The sequence below is a fragment of the Brienomyrus brachyistius genome, chromosome 1 (genome assembly GCF_023856365.1).
Source record: "Brienomyrus brachyistius isolate T26 chromosome 1, BBRACH_0.4, whole genome shotgun sequence".
Taxonomy (NCBI): domain Eukaryota; kingdom Metazoa; phylum Chordata; class Actinopteri; order Osteoglossiformes; family Mormyridae; genus Brienomyrus; species Brienomyrus brachyistius.
The window spans coordinates 25,469,689-25,491,521 of record NC_064533.1 but is presented as its reverse complement, the minus strand read 5'-3'; the positions used below and the strand labels follow the sequence as shown (position 1 = coordinate 25,491,521).

The 21,833-nt window shown below is 41.0% G+C and overlaps 1 protein-coding gene across 1 annotated transcript in view; it reads right to left on the bottom strand.

Moving 5' to 3' along the window:
* Positions 1-21,833, bottom strand: part of LOC125705564 (F-box/LRR-repeat protein 7-like) — a 61,215-nt gene continuing 39,382 nt past the window's right edge. Inside the window, exons 3-4 of the mRNA XM_048971933.1 lie at positions 5,083-5,646; positions 1-1,824 (exon numbers count right to left, since the gene is read on the bottom strand). Coding sequence (XP_048827890.1) covers positions 1,088-1,824; positions 5,083-5,646 — 1,301 coding nt within the window. The 3' untranslated portion in view covers positions 1-1,087. The remainder of the gene's footprint in view (positions 1,825-5,082; positions 5,647-21,833) is intronic.

Here is a 21,833-nt window from a genome sequence, read left to right as displayed (position 1 = left end):
GTAGGGGGTGGGGGGTGGGTAATGAGAGTAAGATTAAATGATGGGCATGATAGGTTTGTATGGTGAATGATCAGGAGACAGAATGTTTTTAGCAACTGGAATCATCCTGTAAACAGAACTGGATGAATCTGTTTGGTTTCCCTAGATTGCTAAACAGAAATAACACCATCACTGAAAGCCTAGTGCAGAATGTTGGAAATAACACAGTGAGAATGTCAAAGAGATCCCCCCCCCCTAGAAATAACTGGAAGAAGAGCTTGTCCATTATGTTTCACACATGTCCGACTTAATGTAGTGGTTTGATTACTGGCCTGTACTTTGCATACAGACCACATGTTATTTGAAAGCATCTGTTTTCATATTTGAACAATGAGAAGCCATAATACATGCATCCAGAAATTTGACTGCAGACTGTGATGGCAAAGACATGCACGGCTTCCCTGTTAAGAAGCTATGGGGCAGCTTCAAAGTTTCATTGAACATATATTAGGTGTATTGTGGTAATGTAAATAAAAATTAGCGAATATGAAACAGCGGAGTAGTACTGGATTTTGATTTCTCTTCCCAGTTCTGTGAGTGGCGTTTGCATATTCTCCGCAAGTTCTGTGGGATTTCTAAGATACTCCGGTTTTCTCCTGCACTCAAGACATGCTGTTAGATTAATCAGCGTCTCTAAGTAAAAAATAAATGGATGGATAAATCAAAGTGCTTAAGGAAATAGATATGATAAGAACTTTTTAAATCTCAGATGTGGCAAACTACAAGTGAACCCGTGCAAGATACTGCAAGAACAAGCTCAGAAATAATTGAATGGTGTACGGAGTGGAGTCCAACAGTTAATTAGTTAAATATTTAGTTAAATATTGCATCATTTTAGAGGAAATCAAATAAAAATATAAACATTAGCTATAGTCTGAGATTACTTAGCATTTTCTCCAGATTTCATTTATATATACAGTATTAAAGCGCATTTTTCTTAATCATGTAAATTTAAAAAGGCTAAGTATTGCACATTTTCCTGGAAGTGTCCATTTCCTCCAGAACCCTCCGGGAAGGACTGACAAGGCAGCTCCATGCACGTAGCTCTTCAGAAGAAGGCGGGGTTAGTATGCTCGATGATGCAGCGCTTGCAGTGGCGCTTGACGAAGCGCAGCGCCCCCAGCGACACGTCACAGTCCTGCACGTTGAGAAGCTGCAGGTCGAAGCAGTTGGCAGCGAGCACCCGGAGGCCGCGGTCTGTTATGCTCTCGCAGGCCTTCAGGCTCAGCCTCTTCAGGTGGAAGCAGTGCAGCGCCAGAAGCTGCAGCCCGGCGTCTGACACTAGGGGGCACTTGCCCACATCCAGAGATTTGAGCCTGGGGCAGCTCTTGGCCAGGTACTCCAGGCCGTGGTCCGTGAGACCCTCGCATCCACGGGCATTGAGGTAGCGCAGCTGACCACAGTACTTAGCAATGTAGCGCAGGCCCACGTCAGTGATGCGGCTGCAGTGAGCCACGCTCAGGTAGCGCAGGCGGCCCTCCAGCTTGGCGATCTCGCGCAGGCCGAAGTCGCTGACGAAGCGGCAGTCGCTGACGCTGAGCTCGCGCACGCCGGGGCAGTAGAGCACCAGGCAGCGCAGGCCCTCGTCGGTGAGGCGCGCGCACCGCCGCAGGTACAGGTGCGTCAGCTGCGTGCAGTGCGCCGCGATGGTGTGCAGGCCCTCGTCCTCCAGCGCGAAGCAGTCCGTCATGTCCAGGTAGCGGATGGAGATCTGGCGGCCGTGCGCGGGGGAGAGTTTCAGCGAGACCTCCCGCGTCAGGCTGATGCAGGTCACCTTGGAGCAGCCTGAGGAGGAGGTGCCAGGGTGGGGGGATACGAGTCAGTGGGAGAGGAGTGCACAGGAGGAGAGAAAAGAAAGAAAAGAAGAGGGTAAAGAGATGGAGTGAGTACAGAAAGAGCAAGAGAAAAGAGTATAATCAAAAGGACATTAAAGAATGAGAGAGCAAAGGAAGCACTTTTTTCATATTTGTCTTAAAAACTGATCCCTGAGTGTAGCTGGATAAACAGACAGACAAACTATAAAGTATTGCGGCCATTGACACCTGGCCGTCAGACCTACAGGAGCTTTTATGACATCACATTCTAAATCCATAGGCATCAATATGGAGCTGGTCCCCCCTTTGCAGCTATAACAGCTGCCACTCTTCCACAAGTTTATGGAGTGTGTCTGTGGGAATTTTTGTTCATTCATCCAGAACAGCATCTGTGAGGCCAGGCACTAATGTTGGACATGTAGGCCTGACTCGCGATCTCCATTCTAGTTCATCCCAAAGGTTTTTGAGGGGGTTGAGATCAGGGCTCTGTGCAGACTAGTCAAGATGTTCCACACCAGATTCAGCCAACCATGTCTTTATGGATCTTGCTTTGTGCACTGGAGCACAGTCATGCTGGAACAGAAAGGGGTCTTCCTAAAAGTGTTCCCACAAACCTGGAAGCATGTCTTGATATGCTGAAGCATTAAGAGTTCCCTTCACTGAAACTAGGGGCCCTGCCCAACTCCAGAAAAACATCCCCATACTAATATCTCTCCTCCACCAAATATTACAGCTGGCACAATACAGTCAGGCAGGTAACGTTCTCCTGGAATCTGCCAAACCCAGATTCATCCATGAGACTGCCAAACAGAGAAGCCTGATTTATCATCCCACAGAACATGTTTCCGCTGCTCCAGAGTCCAGTGGATGTGTGCTGTACACCACTGCATCTGACGGCTGGCATTGTGCTTGGTGATGTGAGGCTTGCATGCAGTTGCTTGGCCATAGAAGCCCATTCCATGAAGCTCCTGATACACAGTTTTTGTGCTGGGGTTAATGCCAGAGGAAGTTTGGAACTTTTCAGTTACTGAATCAATAGAATCAACTTTTATGCACTATTCACCTCAGCACTCGGCGCCCCCGCTCTGTTACTTTACATGGTCAGCCAATTCAAGGCTGATTTTCTGTTGCTCCTAAACGATTCCACTTTGCAGTAATACTACTTACAGTTGACAGTGGAATATGTAGCAGGTAAGAAATTTCACAAACTGACTTATTGCAGTGGTGACATTCTATGACAGAACCACACTTGAATTCACTGAGCATTTTTTCACAAATGTAAACCTTGACTTTATACCCTGTGTGGCGATGAGTCTTAATGGAACCCCTAAATCCAAATATTGAAAGTTGTGGGCCAATGATTATGTATATATAGTGCATTTAGCTATCTATCTATCTAGATAGATAGATAGATAGATAGATAGATAGATAGATAGATAGATAGATAGATAGATAGATAGATAGGTTTGATTTCATTGGTTGATTGATTGATTGATTCCCATGAAGACTGTTAGCGCTGATAAGCAGCAGGAATTAGGTTTTTCTTATTGTAAAATCATCTAAGAATAGTCTAACAGATCAGATATTCACACACACTGATTTACTCATAGAGCAATTTAAGCTGGACTCATTATAGTTTGGGGACATACTGAAATATTACAGAAAAAATTAATTCAGATGGGCCTTTCCATGATGGCCATTTTGTGTGGCTATTTGCAGTGGCGGCCAAGGTTCCACTAATCTACTAACTGCGAATTACTAACTGCAAGTCTATCTGGCATGCCGTTGGCTGACTATCTGCAAACACAAGATGTGATTGGTCGATGCAGCAGCAGCTGTGCAGCGTGGGTAACCTCTGCAGTTCAGATGACATACGTCTCTGCAATCTCTACGGCTGATTGTGTCAATCCTGCACAGAACTTACGCCTTAGCCTACGCAATTTACAGTCAATGTTTCAGTCTGGTGCTATACAATTAATTGATATATTTTAATTTTCTGTTGGAGATCAAATAGCCTTGCTATCCAATGCTCATCCTATCGTCATTCCTGTTTGACTAATAGACAAATGTGTAAAAATGTATATTCAGGCTACAGGCATAATAGCCCAACGCATCACAAAAACAAGATGCGAAACAGCACAGTTTCACAATGAAATTTCTGAACCATGAATGAATGAGTTTTAATGACATGTTACACTTCAATTAGCCCCGGGAGAAAACAGCCCATTGTTGCCATCATATAAACAGCCCAAATGCTCCTTGGAGCGATGAGTCTCCTTTCGGCCCTGCAATGACCCACTTCACACAAATTCACTCAAAACTGGCTTCTGCTCCAATTCTAAGGAGCAGGTATAAACATGCCCAGACAGAATTAAAACTAAAATTTGTATTTAATAACGAATTAGTCCTAATATTAAAGAAACAAAGTCATATAAGCCCCTCTTCATTACCTGATTAAACATATAAAAAGTGGTTTCTAAAAAGTACAATTTCAGGCCACTTAATGATATACTACATTCAGAACAGACTATATAAAGTCAGTGATTGCAGTTTTAGCCAAGACTGATTTGTTACCGTGCCCTGCGATGGGCTGGCCCCCCCATCCTGGGTTGTTCCCTGCCTCGTGCCCATTGCTTCTGTGATAGGCTCCGGACTCCCTGCGACCCAGTAGGATAAGCGGTTTGGAAAATGGATGGATGGATGGATGATTTGTTACCTAAACACTTTTTTTTTTATTGGAATGTTCTGCACGTGGACAGTCCAACGTGGAAGGAATTCTGAGACAGTAGGCTAGGCCATCTTGGTATCAAGGAACCAGCGTGGTTGTGTAGCCTTGCTGCAGTGTCCCTGCTCAGAACCCAAGTCTCAGAACCCAAGTCCCATCTTGCCAATGATATGTTTGACCTCCTCACCTGAATTCCTGTTTGTTGTGACAACCCCACCAAAAATTTCCCTCGGGAGATTAACAAAGTAAGTAAGAAGTAAGTTAATAAACATCTATCTATCTTCTTTCCCTATCAGGGTCAAGGGAAACCCAATCGATAGGGAAACCCCATCCCCCACTGGACCACCCCATGTCATCTGCTTCACTTTGCTGTCCAGAGAGGGGCGATTCTCACATGGGTTGATTTTAAAATTGTTAGCTATGTCCAATGACAAACTAATGCTAAGCTAAGCCTCTAAAATGAATAAAAACCAACAGCTCCACAGGTTGTTTATTGTTATTTACCTGAGATGTCCAAGTGCTCCAGGTTGGGGCATCGAGACACCACTTCGAAGACGGCTTCATTGGAGATGTTGTAGCATCCGGCCACCTCCAGCCTCCGGAGCTCCGGGCAGTACTGCGCCAACGTGTACAGGCTTCGGTCAGTGAGCCGCCGGCAGCCACTAAGCACCACAGTCTCCAGCATGAGACACACGTTGGGGGTGTCCTGGCACAGTCGGCTCGTAAGCACCCGCAGGGCTCGGTCGACGTGCAGCTGCCCTGGCAGCCGGATGGTTCGCCATAGCCTCGGGTCCCAAGCCAGGTCATACCAGCGACGGCAAACCCGGGCACAACGGCACAACTGGTCCGTGGGCAGGCAGGCAAAGATCTGTAGCAATACGTGGTCTGGGAGACGGTTTACAGGGGCTCGATGCTCCTTATGACCGCCAACGTGAGTCTTGGGGCTGTCCGGTGGAGAGTGCACGAGGGCGACTGTCTCAGCGGTGACAGAAGACGAGGAATTGGAAGACGTGCAGCCATTCAGCGAGGTCAAGGGTGACTGGGAGTCGGAACTGGGAGACAGGATCACTGGGCGGAGAATGACCAACAGAGAGGAACAATCATCATGAATGCAGGGGGAGTAAGAGCACATACCAAAAGCACCTCTGGTGAACTTAGCTACCTCAGTACAGATGAGCATTATTACAATTCAAACATTAGAAAAAGGTACCTACATTTAACTAAATTCGTCCATTTTTAATAAGTATTCTTCCTGGCATAAATGGCCAAAAATGCTTCATGACATTACATTCAATGCCATTCAAGCTTAGGTGGTCAAAGAAAATATTTATCAAATTAGTATATGCATATTTGCTCAGAAAAAAAACAATTTACCATTACAATATAGACATGTTAACAGAAACACAATAAAACTAACAAGAATTTCTTCGGTTCTCCAAGAAGTTACTGAAATCTTGTTGGATGGCTATAAAGACATACTTTCAGTTCCCAAACCTCTCCTCAGAGAGATTAAATTTCACCATCAGCTCAATTAATTAATTAATTAATTAATTAAACTAGTTCAATTACTCAATGTTGTATTGATTAGGCAAGATGACCTAGTGGTTGAGTCAAAATATTTCTTTAGGAGAGGATTTGAAATGGCTAAGCTCACATACTCAGTCATATCACAGTTTTATACTTACATGAAGATAATTTAAAACCATTTAATGAGTGCCTAATACCTTTACACAGTACTAGTTCTAAGTACTAAGTTTGTTTTCTTGACATGTTGTCAAAATTCCATTATCATGAGAAAACTATATTTAAAAAAAAGATATAGTGTGTTCTTTCTCAGCTACAGTACAGTACTGATTAATGTAAGAAATTTTATTAATTCTTGGGTGGCAAGACGGCTCCATGAGAGGCTGTCCTTGCCTCGCATCCACAGCGTTGGGAATCTGGATACCATCCCCACTCTGCACGTGTGGATTTTGCATGATCTCCCTGTGTTGCATGAAGTGCCTCAAGCCAAAGATGATGCTTTAGCTGAGCCGGCATGGTGAATGGCTCATAGCGTCTGCTGGTGTGAGTCCTGCGATGAACTGGCATCCCACCTAGGGTTTTCCCCTTTCCTTACGCTAGCTGGATCGTGTTCCAGGATCACTGTGACCTTCTATCACATCAGTGACTGGATGGCTCATTTATTCTTAATTGTGTTTTATGTCCTCTGAAGCGAAGAAAAGTAGCTTTTTACCACCTGTTACTAATAGCAACATTGCAAAAGTAATGCAAAACCCCTTACTTATGAGTCCTTGTAGAACCGGAGAAACTGCTAGGGCTGAATACTCCGTTAACCATTGAATAACTAAGCAATTTTTCACAGCTGAATCTATTAGATCATGGTAATTCTGAAATACAGTGGAAGCCGCATATTTTTAGTATAATGAGAAACAGAAAACCAAGAACATAAAACAGTGATACTTAGCAACATTGGGTTTTTGAAACTCCGCCCTAAGATTAGATCATGCAGACAAGTCTGTCTTCTTATTGTCTAGAATTAGTTTCCATTTTTGCTGCATCTGACTTTAATACATATTTTTGACATGGTTTTAATTACAGTTAATAATTTGGTAACTAAAAATTATTTTTCCTACACTGAAAAAAGAGGAGCAGGGCTTTTCTTTTACATGATAATTTCCTTTCTGAAATGTTAGTTTTATTGTAGCGCTGAGACAGGCAGTGAGGCATCTTGGGCCGGTGCCAGCCCTGTAAATAATGTAAATAGCTCACTGTATTTGTCGTGTATTGTAGTGTTTTTGTACTGTATGTAAAGTCATGTGTAGCGTTAATGTTATGTGCTGTAAATAGTGGTGTGTGTGCACCCACCCGTGTGTTGTTGGACTGATCAGGACAGCCAGCACGGTGGCTAGTGTGTGTCAGCATCAGTTGGTGTTTCAGTTGGGTTCTTTTAAGGGCTGCAACAAAGTCACTGCGTTTTGCTTTTTGCTGCCATGATGCCTGGGACTGCCTATTACTTTTATATACTATATATGTGGGTGTGTCACAGGTTAATAGTCTAATCCAGATATTATGTTGTTCCTTGTCTGTTTTGACATATTCTGTCCACTCATTATTTACTGACTTGCTATTTACAAGCAAGGCTTTCTTTTCTTCTAATGAATTTCAGTTGATTTTAGTTATTTGGTTTATGTTGTTTGTCTTACATCCCCCCCACTTTGATTACTGAAAAACATGCCCATCAAAGTATGTACATAGAGATCCAGCAATTCATTTTTGCCCATCTGTAGTGGACAATATTACATTGATTTAAAAAAGTTTTTACCAGGTATCTTAATTCTCAGTTAGGTTGCTTGAATCACCAAGAATGTGTAAAACTGCAAACCAGTCTAAAGTGTTCATTACCAGAAAGCAATCATATCCATCCATCATCCATTCATTCCTCCAAATCTGCTTCCATCCATCCAACCACAGATCTAAATTCATGCAACCGAGTCCTTCAACACCATCTACAGATGTTTTTTATACAAGAGTAGGCAGAATCCAATAGTGAACACCATAACGGAACCTTAAGTCTAAGACTAAAAGGATATCCTTGAAACACGCATCAAAAGAGCAGTGTGCTGGATGTGGAACAGACCCCAGACCACAGCTCACATTGTCACGGGGTCACTTGATTCAGACCATTGAAACCACGTGTTAGTAAATGACAAACAAAAGGCCCAATAAAATATGAAGAGCAGCTCAAGGAAATAGCTGGAAAAGTCCTCATAGGAAAAAGAATTAAACAATTAGGTTACAGCTTTGGGCATCATGATTGCAAAAATAAATCAGGTTGTCTGAGTTACTGATGGCACCAGACCAAAAAATCACACATTCAGCTCCTCCACAAGGTAGATGCCGCTGCTGTTACATACAGAGCAGAAACATTGCCACACCTCTTAGGCTAACATGCTGTAATGCTCCTGTTGTACATTTGCTTCTTTAAACAATATGAGCTTATGGTTAAAAGAGCATTATGACCTAGGGCAGTGTTCCCCAATCCGGTCCTTAGGGACCCACAGACAGTTCACATTTTTGCTCCTTCCCAGGAAGCTTGGAGGGAGCAAAAACATGGACCGACTATGGGTCCCTGAGGACCAGATTGGGAAACACTGCCCTAGAGGATCACTTGAAACATCACACATGAAAGAGCTCCATCAAAACCATATGCAACAGCACTTTGTTTCTCATTGACATTCAACTTGCAATCATTCCCAAAGAATTTATCATAGCTGGATAAGGACTTTCTTCAATCTTGATGATGGATTAACTTGTGACTTGTTCGTAAGTCCTGCTACTCCGTGGGTGTGAATTCCGAGTATAAAATAATTTTTTATTTCATAACTGCTTGTCCTATGCATGGTAGTGGCAGGCCTAAGGTCTATCTTAGGAAGCTCAAGGCACAAGGCAGGCAAGATGTTGAATGTCATTTTCTTTCATCCTCGGGGACACACTCAATTTCCAGAGAAAAAAAAAAAAAAAGTTATGCACATTTTTTTCTGGTGTGCAGGAGGAAGCCCAAATGAACAAGGAATACAGCCTTCAACCCTGGATCTGTGAGGTCATAATAATAATAATAATAATTATTATTATTATTATTATTATTATTATTATAAAATTCTAAAAACCACCTGATTATTAGATAGATACAGGGACTGAAACATTTACCATAATAAATATAACCGACCAGACATGTGGGGTGGAGGGGTGGTTAGCACTGCTGCCTCACACCAAGAAGGTCCTGGGTTTCCATGCTCTTCCTGCATGTTCTCCTCTTGTTTGCATGGGTTTCCACCGAGGGCTCCATGGTGTGATGGTGACTGCCCAGGGTTGGTTCCTGCCTGTGCCCATTATTCCTGGGATAAGCTCCGGTCCCCCCCCTGCGACCCCAGTAGGATAAGCGGTTTGGAAAATGGATGGATGGATGGATGGATGGATGGATGGATGGTTCAGGAGTTCCCGAGGACTAGGTTGAGAAACACTGATATAACGTATATAGATGAAATGTCTCCATGAGGTAATCCTGACACAACAGAGGACACTTTTAAACATGATAGGTTAAAAAGTCCCACTGTGCTACAATTAACAATGCTATTAACAATAGGAGGCTTCTTTTGCTCTCCAAATATGTTACAATCACATGGAGAAAGACCATGTTAGAGTAGATTTTTGCTTGTAAAAATATGAGTAAACCTTGGTACAGGTATCTAAGCCACATCATGTCACAATGGGTGTCCCCCAAGGCTCTATCCTCGGACCACTTTTATTCTCTCTCTACTTCACATCTCTAAGGCCAATCATCCAGTCACGTAAAACTACCCTGGCAATGACATCTAGCCATACCTGACCTTACCTCCTGATGTCACCATGGCCCCTGCTCAGATCTCTGAACGTTTTAATGACATCACATTCTGGATGAAGAATCATTACCTCCAGCTGAATTGCTAAAATTACATCACTGTAAAGCTTAGCTGCTCAACATTGTTTCCATGTAAGTGTGCAAGAATCCTCAGGGTAATTATGGATGACTAGCTATCTTTTGCAGACCACACTAAAGAGATCTCTCGGTCAATCCTTAATTGTCTCATGACACAGTTAGTCCAGAAACATGCCATCACATAACTGGACTACCGCAGCTCAGTGCTGGCAGGGTTACTAGCTTGTGCTATAAAGCCACTGCAGATGTTTCAAAATATGGCAGCATGTCTTGTATTCAGTCATACAAAATGCTCTCATGTCTCATATATATTTTTTCTCTCTCTTTTCATTGGCTCCTTATAGGCACTTGCATCAAGTTAACATTCTCAGAGCTGACTTTCATGGCTGGTAATGGCAGGGTACCTAAAGGGCAGCCAATGTAAAAATGTGGGTAAACAAATAGTAAAGTTAAATAACAGAATGTGTTTCTTGTTAAAACTCAACTGGTTACATAGGATGGGTAATCTCAAAGAGTGGTGATTTGAGAAAGGAATATTTACCATTACTAACATAGTTCATGATATGTTTATGATAATGAACGGGTGTATGTACTGCCCCGACCTTGAACAGGATAGGCAATATGGATGGATGGATGGATGGATGGATGGATGGATGGATGGAGAATAGATAAGGAATCAGATGAGAAACTGCAGTTAGGTTATAAAAAAGCTCATTTCCAAGTGCTTTACAGTTTTATTTTCTGAAAACTACTTGCAGCTGAATTTAAAGTTTATAATAACCCCTTTGCACTCATCCATGAAAAAAAAAAACATCACGTTAATTTGAAATTATTCAGCTTTCAGGTACTGCAAACTTGTATACTGAGATGGCAAGTTATCCGAATAAACAGTACACCCATTTGGTGGTTAGCTGTGCCAGGAAATGGAAATCAGAGTGGTACAATAACCACTGGCCTAATCGAATTGGTTCTGGAATCTCTTTCTCTATGTTCCACTTAATGTCACATTGTTAGAGATAAGCGATGGCTGATGAGATACCGAGATAAGAGGGAAGGATGGGACATGAATCGATTAGGAGGCTGATAACATCAAACAGATTTATACTGCCACCTGTTTTCACATTTAGAGGCATAACATGGTTTCATTTTAAGCCAAGACTAAAATATAGAATATGAGGGTTTAAACCCCTTAAACGTTTTTGATTTATTAAAAAATTACTGGTTGATTTAAATGTTTTCCCATCCATCCATCCATCCATTTTCCGTATCCCAGCATAACCTAGGATGGGATGCCAACCCATCTCAGTGCACACACACCATTCACATGCACATTCAGTCTGATGGGGAATTTACCAACTCCAATTATTTTCTCAAATTAAGCAGCTGCTTAATCGGGTCTGTTAATTACTAGTTAAACACAGGTGAGCACCTTGACAGGGGGAAGTTTAACCTCAAATAAAAATGGTAAGCATTTTCAGATCTGCTCTTTCTTTAGACTGTTTAGTAGGTTAGGTGTTAAATACCACAGTACCTCATTTTTCAGTTCTCTATTGGGACAGTATTTCCTGGTCATGCTTAGGGAGTGTGGTGAGTGAATGGTGAGCCAAGAAGTTGATGATGAACCAAGGCTAATCTCATGAATGTTCTTAACACCCACTGCTTCGTTATGGAAACTCAAATAGTATGTAGAGTTTTATTAGTATCAACAGCAATGTGCACAAAGGGAACCATCCAGTTTAGTCTGATTAGGAAATACTTAATGCATAATAGATAGATAGAAGATAAAATAAACTTACTGCACTACTGTACTGTCTTTGTACTCCTTTTTTTGTCTGTTTTTGGTGGGGGTCTCAGAGAAGAAAGTTTGTATGAACATAGAGCTAAGTAGGGCTTGTAACTGGCAGTAATCAGGGTGCAAAAGAAGTATGTTCACAAGGGGCGAAGGCTTTACGGTGGTTAGAAACTTGAGATTGAAATGTAAATGGTATTGGTGACTTGGCGAACATACTGTGCATGACCTGGAAAGCTTTGCTAAAATATCCCAATGGTGAAATCAATAAAGTGTAGAAAATAAATGTTGTTTTTGTTTTCAGGACAAGCAATTTGCTATGCATGTTAGGTAGTAACTACAAATTAATCACCCGCTAAGTAAATTCAGTATGTATTCCAATAAACGCAGTTAGTGGGATATAATTGAGTAAATATTCAAAGTTGCACTGGGGCTGGCAATAACAAGCTAGTCCTTTCCTCTAAATATCTGCTTTTCCTTTGCTTCCTAACAAAAACCTTCCTCTAAGCAACAAAATCTATGTTCCACTGAAAATGTTTGCATTGGAGCATATGTAATTTATCATTCCTGTCTAAAATGGAGATTTGTATTCCAGACCATGGTTAGTGGTACAATGACAAATGCAGATGGAGTCTAAGAGGAAATATCCCAGGAAAGACAGGATTAAGAAAAAAAGATCTCAGGTTTATCTGAAACACTGCAAATCAAAACAAACATTGATTTTATGATAAATTATGTTCTAGAAAACAAGGACAGTAATTCCCTTAATAAACATTCGCAGATTTCTGTGAGAACTTTCTAATGCTCTTCTTGTTTCTTACGGTTAAGTCACACTAATGAGAAAAATTACTGCTGGATTGTAGGGAATATGAGTCGAAAATTTTGTTAATATCGGTGCAAGAGCATGGCAAAGAATCAGCAAACACGTGATTAAGTGAATCTTGATAATTCCTGTGTTCATGAGTCTATAATTAGAACCTGACAATAAAATGTTCACAGTACAGATTAAATTGTTTTTCTGTCTAGATGCAAACATATGGGACAAATTGTTTGACTGTTTCACGCATTGGTTCAAAATGGGACATAGCATTTTATTTTCAATACAGGACCATCCCATAAAATGCAGGACATGTGGCAAGTCTACATTATAAATTTTATTAAACAAGATTAATTGAGGCCCCTTTTTAGCAGACCCCCCAGGTAAGCCGGTGCTTTGAACTGCCCCTGTTGATGGACCAATGGATTCCTAGTTATATCAAGAAATTGTACAGCAGGATGTCATGGTCTGTGGTCTACAATTTAAGCACAGTTGGCTTGAGCACTATGATAGCTAATCCAAAACAGAGAAATAAATCAACAGAGAGTAGAGTCGCTCAGAGAGTAGAGAGTTTTTGAATGGTCAGATCATAGTTTTGACTTCAGTCCCACTGAAATTGTCTGAATCAGGCAGTTCAAAGAAAGTATATCAAAAATATACATGAAGAGTTTTGTAAAGATCAGTGTTTCTCAACCTGGTCCTCAAGGACCTCTTGACAGTCCTCGTTCTTGTTCCTTCCCAGCTCACTTAAAAAATATGTACTGTCTGGTAGTGAGCTAGAAGGAAGCAAAAATTTGGAGCGTCTGGGGGTTGCCAAGGACCAAGTTGAGAAACATTGGTATAGAGGAATGGGCTAAAATACCAGGGATGGGAACAAGTCAAATCTCAAATCATTTGCCCTAAAGTACAAGTTGAGTCCAAGTCTTTCCTTCATTTTTGCTGTCGAGTCACAAGTCATCAAATTTGTGACTCAACTCCAAGTCAGGTTGCGAGTAACTTGAGTCCCTACCTATGCCATTTTTTTCCTTTAATGATTAAAACTTGCTGCAGAAAAACTCGCCACAGTACATTGTAGGTTAAGTCATTGATAGGCAGAAATAGGTTGAAAAGAGAGTCTCCACTCTTTTTTATTTCCATGTCTATGCAGGGAGTGACGCATCTTTTCAGCAAATTATCTCAGGAGACCTTGCAATTAGCCAAATGAAAATGCAGACAGCAGAGAATTAATATACACTGAAATTATGAAACTACATTATGGTATCCAGAGGGGGGAATATAACTTCAAGTCATAGGGTCCAAGTCAGATTCAAGTCTCGAGTCATCTGGCCTCAAGTCCAAGTCTAGTCCAAGTATTTCCACCAGTTTTGTGGAGTTGAGTCATAAGTAATCAATAAGGGTTTTCACCGCAGAAATACTGTACTTTTGGTATAGTACTTTTGCTTTTCCATTGACTTCCAGTCGAGTACCAGTACCAAAAGTGCCAAACCAACTGGGGTACTTCTTTGATACTCTGGGATGGGACTTAAAACACTTTCTTTGTCGATTGGTTAATGCAAATAGCCTGCCTCTGAAAGACAATACAAATACCGCCTTGAAAACAGATGCAAACTCAGAAAACAAAGATAAATGAAGTTATCTTCACACTTTATAAATGAAGAAACTGATCAGTGGCTGAGTGTTTCACAAGTGCCTTTCCAACTATAACATAAGAAAGTAATTTATCCTGTTTATCAGGGGTAAACTTACAGATGAATTAAAACCAGAGATTTTATCCAGTCTACATGTAGAGTGCTGTGCAAATGTCTTACGCAAACAAAGAAAATGATGTTTAAATGATCTCCCTGTCGGTGTAAAGCTATGATATTATGTAGACAGAGTGTGTCAGCTTAGCCATTTCAAAACCTCTCCTAAAGTCACCCCAGTGTTTGCAGTAACTATCCAATGTTTTATTGTTACATGGTGCTTTTGTCTGAGCAAATACACACTTACTATCCATATAACTAAGGTTTTTGCACAGCACTGTACATCAACTGCAGGGATCCCTTCAGTTCTTTGATATCTAATCTGTTTCTGTATCTATTTGTTAGTCGCAAGTTTTGCGTATCCATGCATAGACATTTAAGACTGTAAAGAGATCTAAATTGATGATGCGATCATAGCCGCAGAATTCATGTTGGGTCTATACAGTGTAATGTGAACAAATGTTTCTCAACCCAGTCCTCAAGTCCCCCAGAGGGTCCACATTTTTATTCCCTCCATTGACTTCCAGTCAAGTACCAGTGCCAAAAATTCTAGTACCAAATGTACCAAACCAGCTGGGGTACTTCTTTGGTACTTTGGGATGGGAAACGCTTTCTTTGTCGATTGGTTAATGCAAATAGCCTGCCTCTGAAACACAATGCAAACGCCGTCTTAAAACAGATGCAAACTCAGAAAACAACAGTAAATGAAATAAAATATATAGCTACCTACCAGACAGTCCACATTTTTCCTCCCTCCCAGCTCCCAGTAAGAGTAGGGAGGGAGCAACAACATGGACTCCCTGGGAATCCCTGAGAACTGGATTGAGGAAATACTGCTGTAAACAACCTGTACTGCTTAGATAGAACTGAAGAATCTGATGCTGTACTATTTTAATTCAGAAAAAAAAATCAGTCGATTTTAACATGTGCAAGTAATTTTTTCCCCAAAAGTGATCTTCAAACATAGTTACCACTACTACTAATGGTAAAGATAGCTATTACATGGGAAGAGAATGTCATCCCATTTGTATCTTCTTTCTGCTCTACTCTCATCACATGCAAGCAGATGGTAGAATACAGGTTAAATTAACTGCAGACTTGCAGATTTTCACCAAATTCCTATTTTTAAAACTGTATGTTTACTTTTACTTACAAATCCACATCCTTAACCACCATGCAATCAGAACTGGGAGTTAAAATCTGCTGCCATTTGTTTTTGCGATGTGTATTTAGCATTTCTGCGCAACCCAACCAAGCCAAACTCAGAAATAAACAGAAAGCTGGCAAAGAAGAAAACTCGAAGAAAAAGCAAATTTCCAAATTTCACTTGGTCCATTTCTCATTGCTGTTGAGATGTGGCCACGAATGACCTAAACTCATCGTGCGTTACATTATTGGGAGCCAAATCTCAGTCAGTTTTTATGCAATCCAATGAAGAACTTTCTTTGAATTACCAAAAGTCACTATGTCCCGAGAATCTTTCTTGAAAACATCTGTGTGTGTGCCCTGTGATAGCCTGGCATCCCATCCAGGGTGCACCTCAGCCCCATGTCTGTTGCTGCCTGGGACAGACTCCAGGCCCCCTACTGAACCTGTACTGGATAAGTGGTTGGAAATCATTATGGCTTATAAATTCAATAAATTTAGCTTAAAGGATAACTAATTTATTTTTAATATGGCATATTTTATGACTGCACATTCTGAGGCTTGGACTGTGCAATAAATGTTTTTTTTTATCTTTGGGATTCCCTCACAAATTACAGCTTGGAAAAAAAAACTATTAACTTCCATCTTCCTACAGTGAGACTCCAGAGACTCATGTAGGGGAAGCATTTATATCGTAGGAAACATCACGGTTTTCAGGATCTTACTCATCTTACTCATCATCACACGATCCCTTTGGTGCCGAGGGGGGCGTAATGGAGTGTGCAGTGGGGGATTTGCAGCATGAATTAAGGGATTTTCAAAGCTGTTTGCAGCCTGCCACTGTTACACCCAGTGAGATGTGGACTGGCCTTTCATTTCACTGCCTGCAGGGGGCCTAGATTGGCCTTGTGTCATATGTTCGGCACTAAGCATCGGGGAATCACCTTAAACGAAAAGAAGGCAGCTCATATATAGCAAAGATGCAGGCTGTAGCTTCCTGCCTACTTCTTAATTAATGATGGGGGTTAAAAGGGAAGAGCAGAGGCACTAGGAGGCTAGATGTGTCTGAAATACACAGAATTACACCAGACATACTGGAAAATATACTATGTCTAGGCTTCAGCAAGGCCCTTAGCCCCCTTCCCCCCGAAATGCTCCTGAGCCACTGGATAAATGGCCTGACCCCGCGGCCCGAGCGACCCAGTGAGGTTAATTAACTCAACTAATGTATATGTGGGTATGTCTCAAAAAAGGAGAGCGAGATGGGATATGCAATTCCAGCATTCCAGCGTACTTGTACTGGTACTTGAGAAAATGGAAAATCATCATTTCGGAATACTCTTGTTTTTTACTTAATAGTGGAACAAAAAATGGCCTTATGAGTCACATGACCATAACCGTCTACCCACTTTGTGTTGTCTGGCTATACTTCACTCCCTGTATTTCCATACCTGGCTAGGCTCTGTTTTACTGGCGGACTGGAAGTGCCCCCCCCCACCCCCCATGGCTCAGGGGGAACCTGTTGACATGGCATGCATAACATTTCTGTTAAAGTGCTTAGAAACCAGGGGCAGGGGGGTTTGCTGTCAGGAAGAAATTCCCCAGGAGGATAAGATGCATGACTTGGATCTGTTTTTGCATCCCGGGCTCTAATGAAAGATTACATCAGCTCATCAGAAGTACATCACCGCGATATTCTCTCCGGTTTCCAATTCCACTGGGTTATTTCATTCTCACAGGAGACCAGCTTTGCCCTTTTGTTCAGTTGTCTAATTTAAATTTTCACAGCACGGAACATATTTTTAAATCTGTGGTCTATTTCCAATATCGCATCCATTTTACAGTGTCAGCTCTACGATCATCACCTCTCAATCGCAGGATTGTGGTAAACCAAAGCCAGAAGACACGGAGCAGCAGAAAGCCCATGAAACCACAGGGGAACCTCCGAACTCCACACAAAGCACTTTGTTTTATAGGCACTATGGTCATAATGGTCAATGTCCTTATATGGAGTGACATAAACTGCTGATTCTCTATGTACTTTATACATAAACAAGGTCCTTCGTGCCAAGCATGCTGTTTATCCCAATTAGGTGTATAGTCTGTTCTGACCACTAAAAAGAATGACTGTTCCAGAAATAAAGTTGTTTGTATTGTCCATCATCAGCTGTTAATTTCAAAAGTGCATCAGTTATTGTTTCTTCCACGCTTCCAATTGCCCATCCACAATCATTATGTAGTGTTTTAATGTACCACATTTTCATTATTACATGCTCACGGGCATATTCTACACTTCAGATGGCATCTAGTTCTCTTTGACAAACATCCACAAGTCCCTATAAATTTTATGGGTCATTGAGTCATTGAGATTAAGGATGGTTTGAGTTAGCAGCCTTATTTTCACAATCTAATGCTGCAATGTGACACCACCGCCAGACTTAACCACCACTTACTTCACGTAAGTAGTCAGGGCGCCTACCGTAGTACAACATCTGTACTGAAGTCTACTTCTTTGCCTCAGCTTTTCAGTCCTTCTTTTGATGACCTCGCCACAACTTGCAGTTTGACCCTTGTTAGTGCAGCAGTAAACTCTGACCGCTCTCCTAACGTCATCATTTTATGTTGAAGCCCTTGTGGCGCCCTAGGCAAGATTCAAGCCGGCGCCCCTTAGAGGACGGCGTCCTAGGTGGTCACTTGTGCCCCCTAATGGGTTGACCGTTTCTTCCTTTGCCTTCGGGTTCCGTCTCTCAGACCCTCAGATCATGATTCATTGTTTGCTTGTGCCCGAATCCCGGTGCTAAATGAGGTGCTTGAGAGAGTATCCCTTTATGTTTACGTACAAAATGCCAAGACCAGCTGCTGTAGCTTCTGTAGGACGGCCCACCGAAATAAGTACCGAACAAGATTTCAACTATAACTGAATCACTTCAGATCAATGCAGATGAGCGCATGAACATGGCAGAAAGGAAGAGAGTCTCACCTAAAGCCATTGTCAATGAGGTGCACCTTTCTTCTCCATGCTGAGATTTGTGTTGTGCAGAAGGATGTACAGAGCATGCTGGCCTGCAACTCTTGTGCATATGAAATATCTACCAGTGCTGCATGGTTCATGTCCTTCATTTGGAATGAGGGAAGAAAGCACAGAAATGGCAGGGTCATTAGGTGGTTGGGGTCTACAGAGTCTCCAGTAGTACTGTAAAGATCATACGGTTACTTTTCATGTGTGGGATCTCTGGTGAGTGAACGCCGCACAGTGGCTACATGCTGCAGCAGACTTCTGCTAGTTTTTATTTATTTTTTTACATTTCCTGGTCTCCCAAGATCACCTCTGCCCTGAGAAATCCCATTACAGCCAGTCATTTACAGCCTCTGTGATGGGCTCACAAGGACTCTGAGCTCGTCTGGATAAAAATGTGCTGTGAAGTTCAAAATTAGGTACAGTTACAATAGTGTAGTGTACAATAGTGTACAACTCTGAATCTCAATTAATCTCAGATTAGATTAGATTAATCTAATTATAGAGAAATGCAATAAATCCAAAAAGTAATAAATATAAATTATGGTCGCGTTCAAAATTATATATGTGGTAGTCTGGAATATCCTATACAGTGCAGACAGAAAGTATACAGCAAATGAGGAAAGTAAGTTTTAAAAACAAAGATTCAGGATACAGTATGCGATTGGGAATTGTATTCTACTATGAATTTTAAAAGAAGAAATCCACTGTCTTATTTAACAATAGATATCAGCACCATTATCAATTTTCAATGTGCCATGTCTGTTCAATATGACAAATTCACCAGTGTTATAGGGAGTCCCAGCATAACCAAGTAAGTGAAAATAACTAAATAGGGTTGGGAAACAACGGGAAGAGTCTAGAGATGAGATTTTAACGTCTGACAGTAGGTGGCACTGTTGCCATCATCTACAGTAAGTACCTGACACACTACACTAAATTCTTTTGCAAAGATTTAAAAATTGCTATAATACACAACACTGAAAACCAGCAATTACACAAGTGGGTAACAGATGGTACTAAATGGTACAAGAAAACGAATGCGGTTTAGGCTTTAAAATATTATGCTTCACACCAATGCAGAGTAAGAGGACTACAAACGTATTTAATAAATTCATGCATATTTTTGTCATTACTCTTGCATGAATAAATATGCACACTCTTGGAAGTGATTCATAGGCCAATTAAAATGGAGCTGAATCTCATACCAATCTGATTTAATTTCAGAAGACATAATTAAAGTAGAGACCTTCTGGGTGTGACAGCCTTTGTAGATGTGTGTGTGTGTGTGTGTGTGTGTGTGTGGGTGGGGGTGGGGGGGGGGTTAAGGTCGTTATGTTGTGATTAGAGATTTCCCCATAGAAATGAATGGAGAATCTCCACAAAGACAAAATTACAAACCTGTGTGTGTGTGGGTGAGAGAGAGAGAGACCTCCACATTCATCTTTGAAGAGATCTGATTGGATTATAATTGAGACAGTACATCATTTGGACTCAGTGATTGGCCATTTTGACAGTCCGTTTCTCATCATATTGCTAAAACTTTCCAACAGGCTCAGGATAATCTAGAAGTTATCTTTCACTTCAGCGAAAATGGAATATTATAAATCACTGTTACATGTTCTTTTCATTTTTGTCATATCGCAACAAATAATCAAAAGCTAACAATCAAAATGTCATTTTTTGTTTAATTTTGTACATTTCATTTTCTAATTAGGAATGGTCTTGTTTCTGCTTGAGGATGACAATGGGGAACTAATTATAATAATCAAGGAAGAATAGAATTTGTAGCTTTTGTTTTATCTATTTATTATTGGCAGTTACCTGAAGAGACTGGCATTCCATGCATTGTTACTGCTGTTAAAATAGCTTGCAGTGATTATAAACTCTGCTGGCGAATATATTACACATAAAGCTACAATGTCAGGCATGTTGGGAGCCGTAGCCAGAGGCAGTTCTGTGTCACTGCGTTTCTCACAATGTCTTCATCCACACTGACCCACATTATGGTCTTATTATTAACAATCACTGACATGATGTTCTTTACCTCATCATATCACATCTCTCAGATCGTAATGATTGCCTTACTGCTCCTATTATAATACCATTAATGACCGATAATTAAAAAAAGACAATAGGGGTTGTTTAAAATGTCCACTCATCATCCATTCGTTTGTTCATTCATTCATTCATTCATTCATTCATTCTAATTCAGATTTATATGTACTCTTATATTCACTCCACCTACATAATGGTTGTGTTCCTTCTCTAACAGATGTTTAACCACCACTCTGTTCAGTCCTGACAAATGGAACTGTGTGGAACATTTTTCACCATTCGCAAAATAACAGCTGACTTCCAGAAACCCAATCCTCCTCCAGACCAGGGACATCAGCTCACAGCAGACTCTGCAGTCAGACGGAGCATGCAGTTAACCCACATCCAACAGCCTTTTCCCAGCAGCAGGCCTCCTCCTGTTCAGCTACTTAAAGTCCACATCCTTGGCTGTACAGTATGGTGAAAATTTAAGAGCACAATAGAAATGATCAAAACAGAAGATTCTATAAAGTCCAAGCTGTAAGCTTTAAGCTACCTGGGAAAGCCTTTTCTCCAGCTTTGTATGGGAATTAATAACGGTTACCAAATGTTAGACTGTCAATCCCTTATACAGTAATACGACAGACATCATGTGTATTCCAGCTGAGTAACAGTAGTAAGAAAATCTAAAACAAAAAAGTTATAAACATCCACCTGATTAAATAAATGTTTTGGTGAAATGTTTGTTGAAATCAGTCATTTTTTTTCTAAAAATAGAAGCCTTGTGACCATGCCCTGGACAAGTGGTTGGGAGATGGATGGATTGATTTCCAAATATGCAGGTCAATTTGATGATTATCATCTTTGATTATTGGTGATTGGTTACATCATGTACTCATTAAAGTTTCAGAAGAGCCTTTGCCATTTTTGATTGTGTGGCTTTACAAATTATTTACATCACTTAAATTCACATTAACGCAACATGCTAATTAAAAACTCACTATATTTTTTCAGGTGTACCTAATCACATTTGAAATATTGTACTCTATGTGTACTATTTTAAGACTTTGATGCAAGTACAGCAGTGACAAAGAATCCAATGAGATCAGAACATGATACTTGTTCATCAGTCTTAAATAATGTCATATTCTTGGAAGACAAACAATACTCCAGCCAAAATTTGTACTTTTAAGGAATAGCTGAAGCATTAACAGCTCTCCTCAGTTTTT